Here is an 11,225-nt window from a genome sequence, read left to right on the forward strand (position 1 = left end):
AATAGGCAATGGGGAAACAGGCAATTCCCACAAGAATAAAAATGCCCAATAAGCATATAAAAAAGATTCAAGGTTAGGTGCCATGGTTCACGCCTCTAATCCCAGCACTTCAGGAGGCCAAGGTAGGTGGAACACCTGAGGTCGGGAGTTTGAGACCGGCCTGACCAACATGGTGAAACCCCATCTCTACTAAAAAATACAAAAAATTAGCCAGGCATGGTGGTGGGCACCTGTAATACCAGCTACTCAGGAAGCTGAAGCAGGAGAATCGCTTGAACCCAGGAGGCGGAGGTTGCAGTGAGCTGAGATTGCTCTGTTGCACTCCAGCCTGGGCCATACAGCAAGACTCCATCTCAAAAAAAGAAAAAAAAAAAAAACTTCAAAAGCACTAAAAACCAAAGAAATGTAATGAAAACAATGAGATTTTCTGCTTAAATACCAGCAAAGAGGACAAATGGAAGGGGGACACTGGAACTGTGCCCCTGTTGGTGGGAGTATAAACTGAACCAATTTTTCTGCCGGATAATTTGAAAATTTCTATTAAAAATCTTAAGACTGTTTTATGTTATTTTCCTCCAGAAATTCTACTTCTATGAATTCAGCCCAAAAATGCTTGATTGAGTCCATTAAAATACATACATAAGAAAATTTACTTCTGGGGTGGCAATGATTAACACTACATCGAGCTTTTACAAATGATGATGCCAAGGATATATTTGCTGCCATAGAAATATGCCCCAAACATAGTGACAAAAGACTATATATTATGATTCTACTTTTTAAAATGCTTATATGCATAAAAAAGTATAAAAAGCAACAAACCAGAATGTTTTGAGTGGCAAAATTAAAGACTTCTTCATATTTTGTCTTCCAAATTATTACAGAAAGTGGTTTTCTTTGTAATCAGGGAGAAGTATTATTTTCATTTATTTATATCTAAATTTCTTTTCCTTATTTTTTCTCATGTATGTATCACATGTACTCTAGAGAGCTTGAATCCCTACCTCTTGAGGTAAATCAGACCATTTCTGTCTCTATCAACTTGCCTTTTTTGGACATTTCAAATCAATGGAATTATACAATATGTGGTCTCGTGTCTGGCTTTTTTACTTAGCTAATGTTTTTGACGTTGGTCTGTGACACATAAGAGGTTTGGTAGTTTGATCATTACTGAGTCCATTGATGGATATACCACATTTTGTCAGCAGAGAGCCATTTAAACTTTGATTTCCATTTCCTGTGGTCTAAATGAAACCCTTGGAACACAAGACTTCTAGGGAAAGCTGCTGTGTATGTCAAAATAACTACTTATCAGAACCAGCTTTGTCATCAGGAGCCTGAACTGTTGAAGACATTTTTATCATTTTGCAACTTTTTTTTTTTGCAAGCAACTTTTGTGCTACTACACATCAGGACTTTTGAAGCATCTGATACATGCATCTAATAAGTATGAGCATGTGTCTGAGTGGACAAGTGAAACTATCTATGCTACACTGCATATTTTCTCCTCCCCCAGACTGGACCAGGGAATCTCCCAGCTTTCTAGAGTACCCTGTCTCCACTGACAAAGCCGAACAGTATTAAAGACACTGCTGCCTTCATTAGGCAGATTTGGAGGGGAGGCCCAGCAGCAAGGGTGGAGAGGAAAAAGAGAGGGGAGCTTGTGGAACAGGAAGCCCCCCGGGGTCCACGCATGGCTCTCCGCTGTTGAGGATGTTGTGGATGGGGAAGTGCTGATGGTGTCCTGAGGCAGCCTAGCACCTCCACTGGGCCCAGAAGGTCTTGACTTTGGACCCTTACCCACATTCCAGAAGTGTTTAAAAACTGTTCTGGCTTTCGTTCTTTTCCTAAAAAATCATTACTTGGTAGTTAGTTATTAGTCTTTCTTTGGGAGAGGGACAGGGCTTTAAAATTGAAGAACGTAATTTTCATCAAAATACCAAAAATGGAAAAAAGTTACTTTGTAAACAATTTGCCATACAAACCAAATGGCAGCTGTTGAGGATATCAATAAAATGTTAAATGCATATGCTGCTGTTAGAATAAAGAAATAAAAATTGAGAATAAAGAAAATAATGCATTTGCTGTCAGTGGTACCATTTGCCCAAGGTTGGGTGACTGTGTCATCATACTGTGGTGGGGGGTGTGTGTCGTGTATATGTGTGAAACTTTTCATCTCAGGATGGATCATAATCTTAGCTGCAGTTTTCCTTCCAAATAGGGTTACAAAGTAGGAAAACATGGGCTTGGAAGTGACAGACCTGAATGAATCAGCACAGTTTAAAGAAAAACTCAATAAAACTAACTTAACAATTCCGAGGTTGGTTTTTGAACATAATAGATACAATTATTTACTCTAAGCATCTGATTATGAATTTGAATCAGTAATACATACTGTCTTGACCCCCCCTTTTTTTTAACGGAAACATGTTTCACCCAGAAAACCCCAAAACAATGACTTTTTTTTCTTTTTTAAGACAGGGTGTCACTCTGTCATGCAGGCTGCAGTGGAGTGGTGGATCTCAGCTTACTGCAGCCTCCACCTCCCACCTTAGCCTCCCAAGTAGCTGGGACTACAGGCGCCACTGCACCCGGCTAATTTATTTTATTTTGTATACAGATGGGGTTTTGCCATGTTGCCCAGGGTGGTCTCAAACTTCTAGGCTCAAGCAGTTCACCCACTTCAGCCTCCCAAAGTGCTGTGTCTACAGGCATCAGCCACTGTGCCCAACCTGCAGTGACTTTTTAAAACATGAGTTCAAGTATCTCTTCTTAACTCCTTTAATTGGAGGTATCTCTTCTCTCATTCTCCTCATCTTTGGTGTTCCCCCAGAGTTCACTGTTGACTGGATGAACAACATATATTTCAAAGTCAAGGCTGGGCTGGGTCCAGTGGCTCATGCCTCTAATTGCAGCACTTTGGGAGTCCAAGGCAGGCAGATCGCTTGGGTCCAGGAGTTCTAGATCAGCCTGACCAACGGGGAGAAATCTTTTCTCTACTAAAAATACAAAAATTAGCTGGGTGTGGTGGTGCATGCCTTTAATCCCAGATACTCAGGAGACTGAGATAGGAGAATCACTGGAATCCAGGAGGTAGAGGGTGCAGTGAGTCAAGATCATGCCATCACACTCCAGTCTGGGCAACAAGAGTGAAACTCCATCTCAAAAACAAACAAACAAATGAAACAAAAGACAAAAACAAGAACAACTTTCTTCTGGAGTAGTCTATGTGTGCCACCTACCTAACCTACTGAACAAAACCCAGATCCTTTCCTATTTCTCCCAGTTCCAAGGCACTGTTACAAGGTTCAGACTATTCAGAAATAAAAGCCCTGGAAATAGCAAGGGCTATGCATTTGTGGAGTTTAAGTCTGAGGATTTTGCCAAGATAGTTGCTGAAACAATGAACAACTACCTGTTTGGTGAAAGACTCTTGGAGAGTCATTTTATGTCACCTGAAAAAGTACAGAAAGAACTCTGTCAAGACTGGAATATTCCATTTAAGCAGCCATGATATCCATCAGTGAAATGTATAATCAGAATTGGCACTTACACAAAAGCTATGGATGGAGGAGTGATTTAAAAGGAAAGGATTACTTGGGAAGAAATTAGCTTAAAAAGGAATTGATTATTATTTTCCTTCTTTGATTTTACAGAAAATGGAAGGTATTTCAAAAATGAACCGTCAGATGTCTACAAAAGGTCAAGTTTTACATAAGAAGAAAAAGGTTTTAGGTACTCCTGACACTCCTGAAAAGACAGTGGATACCTAGGGCCCCACACCGGTTTGTACATCAACATTTTTAAAAAGATGAAAATCTGAAGTGGCTGAAATGAATGATGATGATGAAAATAATGAAATAGTTTTCAAACAGCCCATATCCTGTGTAAAAGAATAAATACAAGAGACTCAAACACCTACACATTCACAGAAAAGATGAAGAAAAACCAATCAGTGATTTTCAATGTATTATATAAAAGATTTCTTCTGAAAAATATTTTTATGAGAAAAATACATAAAATTAGCTGGGCATGGTGGCTCATGCCTGTAGTCCCAGCTACTCGGGAGGCAGAAGTGAATCACCTGAGCCCAGGAAGTTGAGGCTACAGTGAGCTGTGATCACACCACTGCACTCCAGCCAAGTCAAGTCATTACATTTATCTTAGCCTATTCTAGGCTGGCTTAAGTGGGATTTGCATTAAGAATACAACAGGCAACCTCATAGACATCTAAGTACAAAACTCAAAATATGACCACACCATGGAAGGCCTGCCCAGGCTGGGAGGTGATTTTCCTCTCCTGCATGCCTTCACTCTGGACTTCCGCTCCATGCTTGTGCTCTGCTCTGTGGATGAACATTCGGCATGTGCTCCAGGCTCCTCCAGCCTCTGAGGCTTTGGCTTGCCCTGGCAGTATCCCTGGTCCCAGTGTTACTGGACCTTTCCATACAGATGCTCCTCTGCAAAAAATCTATTGAAAACTCTCTGTGTCATTTCCAATGAGCAGGAGAGAGAATCTGATCTGCCTAGCAGTGAGGGTGGGAGTTCCCTAGTTGTCCCTGAATGTGTAGTGCTGCCCTTTCCAGAGACTCGAGGAGGGGCCAGATATCCAAAAAGAGGGTGCGGGTGGGGAATCAGTAATACAGTCTACTTCAACAAGAAAGTAGAAAGTAGAGGTGGTGGCTCATGCCTATAATTCCAGCACTTTAGGAGGTCGAGGCAGGCAGATCACTTGAGCTCAGGAGTTTGAGAGCAGACTGGGCAACAGGGCAAAACCCCATCTCTACTAATAATACAAAAAGTTAGCTGGGCATGGTGGCACATACCTGTAGTCCCAGGTACTTAGGAGGCTGGGGTGGGAGCATTACTTGAGCTCAGGAAGTAGAGGCTGCAGTGAGCCGCGATCATGATGCCACTGCACTCCAGCCTGGGCGAGAGTGAGACCCTGTCTCAAAACAAAACAAAACAAAACAAAACAAAACAAAACAAAACAAAAACAGAAAGACATAAAATGGAAGCATCTGTGTTCATTATTGAAGTCATACTTTCCATCTATTTTTTCCACCTTCCCCTTTTCTCTCTAAAACACTGTATCTTAAGCTTTTCCCTATGTTATCAAGTACTCATAAGCATTATTTGAATGGTTGTATCGGAATCCATTATCTGGACTCATTGTCACTTATCCATCTGCAGTTACTGGACATACTGCCCTTTCTTCCACACTCAGTCACCCTTCTGACCTTGCACTGTGTCGAGTTATCTACTAATACACATACTGGTCATTTAGGACTTAAAGTTAAGAATAGTCATCATGGTTTCCAACACTTCAAAAAGAACGTATCTTCCTAAAAATAGAATGGCTTAGTGGTTATACTTTTAAAGAAAAACAGACAAATCAATGCTGAAATTAATATGGTCTTTAGACCAATAGCGGCGGCTGACCCCTGGATGGAGCATTAGAGCTTGGGTGCGCGCCCCACCCCAGGGCTTCCAGGAGAGGGAGAGCAGGCTGATGCCACCTCCACCCCCATCTCTCTAGGGGAGAAGGCAGAGCTGGTGCTCTATGAAGTTTGGCTGCAGATCCTGGGCCAGCACTATACCAAGGCCTTGGAGGACAAAAGCAGCCCTGAGTTCTGGGCACTTCAGGGGCAGCTGACAAGATGGGTGAAGTGGCGGGATGAAGTGGGGGGTCGGGGAAGAGGCCTCGGGAAGATGGGGGATGACTGGACAAGACTTTGTTAGAGCTGTGACCCTCTTCATCCTCTCCTGACTCCCAAGCTGACCCTTGTCCTCAGACCTCTACAGAACTTTGACCAAGTGGTGGTGGAGGAATTCTGGTGGGTCCAGGGTGGTTCTGGGTGACCCAGGGCTCACACCTGAGTTCTGGGGTTGAAGGCAGGAGGCTGGAAGAGATGACCTCCCTTAGGCCCCTCAGGCTGCCAAGATCCCTGAAGTGGGATGATCCTCCACCAGGCCATACCCACTGACCACCAGAGTGGGTGCCACCTTCTTCAGGGTGGTGCCAGCCCAGGTTCTCATGTGGGACTGTGTGCAGCAGGGTCTGCCCACCCTGTGGGAGGCAGAGGGCCTCTTGGTAGAGGTGGTCATCCCAGACGTCGGTCAGTACCTCCTTCCCTCTGCAGGCCCCTCCCTCTGTCCATCTGCCTCCTCCCTCGGGCTCACTGCCTCCACATGCCCTGATCTGAAGCCTGCCTCCCCTCCTCATGGAGCTCTCCAAGGTGCTCATAGCACCAGGTCTCTGGTCCCTCAGCACCTTCTGGGCCCAGATTCTGTCTTCTCAGATGTCTGGGAGGCAGGGCCCCGCCTGGCCATAGGCTTCTTGGTCTGCTCTAGGCACCCCTAGCCCCGAAGCCTTCAGCCACTGGACATCTCCATCCCCAGCTATGCTGTGGCTCTCCTCATTCTAGGCCTCCTGCTTGTCACATTCACCCTTGTCCTGGTGAGTGTCTGGCTGGGTCTGGGCTCCTTCCTGAGGGACAAGTTGAGCCTTTGATGCCTTGAGCCTTTGAGCCAAGCTGAGCGGTGAGCAGGCCCCTTTACTCCCCTGATTCCCCCGCCCAAGCCCAGCATCTCCTCACCCTCCAGCTGAGGCTGTGGGGTTTGTGGCCAGCGGGCTGGGCCTGATCCCAGTGACACTGCCCTTCTTGTCAAGGTGCTAAAGTGGAGGGCCTCCCATGGGGTGTTCAGCCTGGTGGCGTAGAATTGCGCAGTGTGGTACAGAGGACCCTCTCCAGACAGGTAAGTGGAGGGCGGTTCTCCCTGACCCCACCCCAGGTGTTTGTTCTGGGTGGGGTCCAACCAACACCTCCCACAGCCAAGGCCTTCTGCAAACACTCCCTGGGGGCTGTTACTGGCAGCGCCTGGGTGGTGCACTCAGTGTGCCAGAAAAGCTCCCCACTACCGTGGGCAGTGGCTCAGGCAGTCAAGCAGACTCCCCCAAGCAAGCCCCACCATCCCTAGGCTGTTCCCAGCTGCCTCCCACCAACCCTAGAAATGATGCTGGGGGCTGACAGAGACTGAAGTTAGGAGCACAGGAGGCCAGGAAACCTGGGACAGAGAACAGGGGAGGGAATCTTCCTTCCCCTACTTCCCACTGCATGAGGGCCAGACAGTGACACTCCTCCAGGTGCCTGGAGCTTACCAGGCACCTCCAGGTCCTGGAAGGACATGTGTGGATCCAACTCAGCTTCCCTGTTGTCTCATGGCCTTTCTTCTCCCTCCTCCAGGGCCAGGTGGATGTGGGAGGAGACACGGCACCATCCTGGGTGCACTCAGACTCATTCCTCACTCCTGGCCTTCACTCCCTTTCCTCTACACACAGATGATCTCTCAAGCTGCTGATCCCTCTGCTGAAACCCAAACTCCAAGCCTCTCCTCTCCCCACCTTCACCTTGTCCCACGGCTTCCACAGACAGTGCCTCAATGCTGAGGAATGAATCCGGAGTTCCAACACCACCGACTTTCCCAGGAACTCAGAGCCAGAGAGGGCCAGGGTCCAGCTCGAGGCCACACAGCCAGGGGCTTCTTCCCTCCTAGACCCCCAAGGACTGGACTTGCAGGGCTGGGACAGAGGTAGGGTGGGGGAAAGCAATGCCTTGTCAACCCACACAGGGAGCCCCACTCCCATCCCCAAGGTGCATAAAGTCTAGGAACACCCCTGCTCCCACGTCTATGCTCATTCAGGGCCCTGCTCCAAGTGCTTGGCACTCACACCGGCCTCCCACCCTCCATGCCACAGGTATCGGTCTTATTTACAGAGGGGAAAATGGTGGCCAAGTGCCTCCCCCAGCACACACAGCTAGATCACACAGAGGACTTAGGCACAGCTGGGGGGCCCGCAGTCTCTGCTGCCCCTCTTGCCACCAAAGTGTGGTTGGTCCTGCTGCCAGGTGGCAGGAAGGGGATAGAAGTCCGCCCCAAAGAGGGCTGGGGCAAGGGCACCCTTATGCCTGCCTGGTCCAGACCAGTAGGACTGGAGAGACTGTCAGTCCTAAGAGAAACGCTGGCCCTTTGGGGGTATGGAAAAGTCAGGAAGCAATCCAAGGTCGGTATTTTAAGAACTGATTTCTAGATATTTAGACAGTCATCCGATGTGAGGAGCGGGGAGGGCCCCAGGGTAGAGTCCACAAGAGGAGGGAGACTGAAAAGGGGTCAGAGTGGGAATGGGAGCTGCTGACGGCAAGGCGCACCCTCCTCCCTGACCCCTCAAACCCAGCCAGAGAACCAGTCAGCCTCAGGCCAGAGGGTGTGAGCAACGGGGGCCCTGGCTGCCCTACAGTGGATCAGAGCCACTGGGTGTGGGGGGTCTTCCAGGTCAGGTGTGGGGTTGCCGGGGCAAAGTTAGGCAGACTCTCAGGGCAGAGACTGAGGGTGACCCTTGCAGCCACCCCCTACCCCCTGCAGGAGGAACAACGGGATAGGCAAGGGTCTTAACCTAGAAAGCCCCAGCAGCTCCTGTGCCCATCAGGACACCGTTGAGGCTTGGTGGTGGTGGAACCCAGGAATGGTCTTTGAACCCATGACCTGGAAGGTGAAGCCAAGGACAGTCTTGGCCCATAGGCTCCCCTACCTGCAGGCAGTGGGCAGGCCCAGTGAGGGGACCCCAGGAGCCCATACCATGAGCTTACCTGGCCAAAGACAGCAGCCAGCACCAAGACATCAAAGAGGGCGGGTAGAAAGGTCGTCACATCAGGGTTGACTGTGGCCGGCACCAGGTTCCTCTGTACTTCTGGAACACACAGGCCTCTCCTTCCTATCCCTGAAGTGCCCCTGCCCCCACCCCAGCACCCCGAAGACCAGCCTAATAGATGCATTTGTCCTGGGTCAGTTCCACTGTCCAAGCAACTGCAATTTCTGACTAGAGAGCCAGGGTGGGGCAGGGTGTAGGAGGGGTCCCTGGAAGATGCTCCCCGGAATGCCCTGATGCCTAAAACGTTCCCCATTGGGCCTTCTCAGGGAGGGAGGGTTATGACAGCATGTTCTCTCCAGCCACCTCCATCACCACAGGAGCCCTTATAGACGTCACGGGAGAGAATTGACCCACTGGAGCAAGGACCAGCACGGACGCAGCCCTGGGGCTGAGGCTAAGTGGACTCTAGGAGACCGTCACTCTATCTTCAAGCTTTGGTCTCCTGGCCCTCTACAAGCCAGGCTGTTTCAGGCTTTCCATGAGGCCTTGCACAGAGACAGAGTTCAAACACAGCTGGTGAACACAGCGGGCTTTAGGGAGGGGGCACATACCTAGTGGTGGGGGCTGGGTACCAGGGAAGAGAGGCCCTCAGAGTAGTGTGGCCTGTCTGGAGGTGGCACAATGGGACCTGCACCACGTGAGGAGAGAGGGTCCACCTGGAAGAGTGGACCAGTCAGATGGTCACCAAGCGGGATGGCCACCGCCAGAGCCTGCAGGACAGCAGAGGGGGCTGGGAAGGGACAGAGGACAACTGAGGGGCAGGGAACTTGGTTTCCTTCATACAGACACATGAGTCTTCCTGAAGTGGATCTTCCCCATGGGTGCGAGGGAGCATTCAAGACACACCTCCAGCCCACCTCAAACCATCTCAGGAGGTCCCCACCAACTCACACAGGCCAGCTGCATTGTCACAGTGATCCCAGAACAGCACAGCCCTGTCCTTCAGATGAATAAACAGAGGGAGAGACACATCTCACAGCCTAAACCATGCTGCCTCCCAGATGTCATCCTTCAAATGTGAGGCCGGGCTGGGAGAGCCCCCAGTCCCCTCATCCCTCCCGCCCCAAGCCAGTTCCCATCCCTCACCAGAAGGAAAGGGGACTCTTCTATGGGGCACAGAGTGCCAGGTTCTCTATCACCTGGGGGAAGCGGCCAGGGGAGGGGGAGCTGCAACTGGGTGAGAAAGAACCCAGGTCCCTACCTGAGAGGTGACCTCAGGTAAGCTGCTTTCTTTGCCTGTGGCCAAGGAGAGTCACAGGGGAGGGGCCAGGTTAAAAGAGCTCCACCGTGGAGCCCAGAGCTACCCAGAGAGAAATCCCCCATCCTCCTGATTCTGCTCCCAGCTCTCGCTGCTGGGATAACATCCTCCCCATCAGAGAGGCTGTGGGAGGCAGAGGCTGACCCTGCTCCTTCAGGCACCTCAGCGGGTTTGGGTCTGCATTCTTCATGATCAGGGAGGGGGTTCCTGGGATCACAAAGGTGAGGGGCAGCTTCTTGGGCTCCAGGTGCTCCAAGGCAGACCCTGCAGGGCACCAGAGCTAGAATGACATTGGGGAGGCTGGGCACGGTGGCTCGCACCTGTAATTTCAGCACTTTGAAAGACTGAGGTGGGCAGATCATGAGGTCAGGAGATCAAGACCATCCTGGCTAACACGGTGAAACCCCACCTCTACTAAAACTACAAAAAATTAGCCAGGCATGGTGGCATGCACCTGTAGTCCCAGCCACTTGGGAGGCTGAGGCAGGAGAATCACTTGAACCCTGGGAGGTGGAGGTTGAACAAGTCTAGAACCTGAGCTCTGCCTGGCCATGGTGACTCTGAGCCAGGTAACCCTATGTTAGTCTCAGTCTGTCACTCTGTCTCATGGGGGATGTCAGCATTACCTTTTGAGTCAAAGTAGGTAAGCCAGGGTAACCAGAGTTCCCAGCAGGGACAAAGACCAAAGGACGCAGGGATCGGGCCTGTCCCAGAAGGTCAGGCTGGACAAGGGGGCTCTGTGAAGCTGGGGCAACTGAGGGCCTGCCTTTCAGGTTAGAGGCATCTGGGTCCTGGTCTAGACCCTCATATGCCATCCAGAGACCCAACCCTGGGGACAATTCCTCCCAGGCTGGTAGCAGAGAGTCAATCCTTGTACTCACCCCACCAAAAGCTCTGAAATGAAGGGGCCTATGGGTGGGGGAAAGACTCATCAGAACAAGGTTCTCAGGTGCAGGTAAGGTTTGAGCTGGGCCTTAGGGCAGCCAGAGAGGTAGCTGACAGGCCCGCTCACAAAGCCTGCAAGAGCATGCAGGAGGGACACAGGTGTAGTGTTGGGAATGTTCTGGAAGACAGCAGGCAGCCTCCCACTCACCAATGGGGTCAAATGAGGTCAGGTCCACACACCAGGAGAAGCTGGTATCCACATATTGGTGCACTTTGTTTCTTGTTTTAGAGACAGGGTCTTGCTCTGTTGCCCAGGCTGGAGTGTGGCGGTGCAATCATAGCTCACTGCAGCCTTGACCTCCTGGGTTCATG

General features: G+C 49.9%; 1 protein-coding gene and 1 pseudogene across 1 annotated transcript in view; one reads left to right on the forward strand and one right to left on the reverse strand.

Annotated features, from left to right (window-relative positions):
* The first annotated feature begins 2,240 nt into the window (after positions 1 to 2,240).
* LOC105542270 lies at positions 2,241 to 3,959 on the forward strand (annotated as a pseudogene).
* Positions 3,960 to 6,424: 2,465 nt separating this feature from the next.
* LOC105542271 overlaps positions 6,425 to 11,225 on the reverse strand; it is a 29,241-nt gene continuing 24,440 nt past the window's right edge. The window contains exons 11-15 of the mRNA XM_011983733.1: positions 10,113 to 10,232; positions 9,396 to 9,440; positions 8,649 to 8,749; positions 7,406 to 7,582; positions 6,425 to 6,490 (exon numbers count right to left, since the gene is read on the reverse strand). Of these exons, the coding sequence (XP_011839123.1) occupies positions 6,425 to 6,490; positions 7,406 to 7,582; positions 8,649 to 8,749; positions 9,396 to 9,440; positions 10,113 to 10,232 (509 nt within the window). The remainder of the gene's footprint in view (positions 6,491 to 7,405; positions 7,583 to 8,648; positions 8,750 to 9,395; positions 9,441 to 10,112; positions 10,233 to 11,225) is intronic.

This window comes from Mandrillus leucophaeus, unplaced genomic scaffold (genome assembly GCF_000951045.1).
Source record: "Mandrillus leucophaeus isolate KB7577 unplaced genomic scaffold, Mleu.le_1.0 Scaffold254, whole genome shotgun sequence".
Lineage (NCBI taxonomy): Eukaryota > Metazoa > Chordata > Mammalia > Primates > Cercopithecidae > Mandrillus > Mandrillus leucophaeus.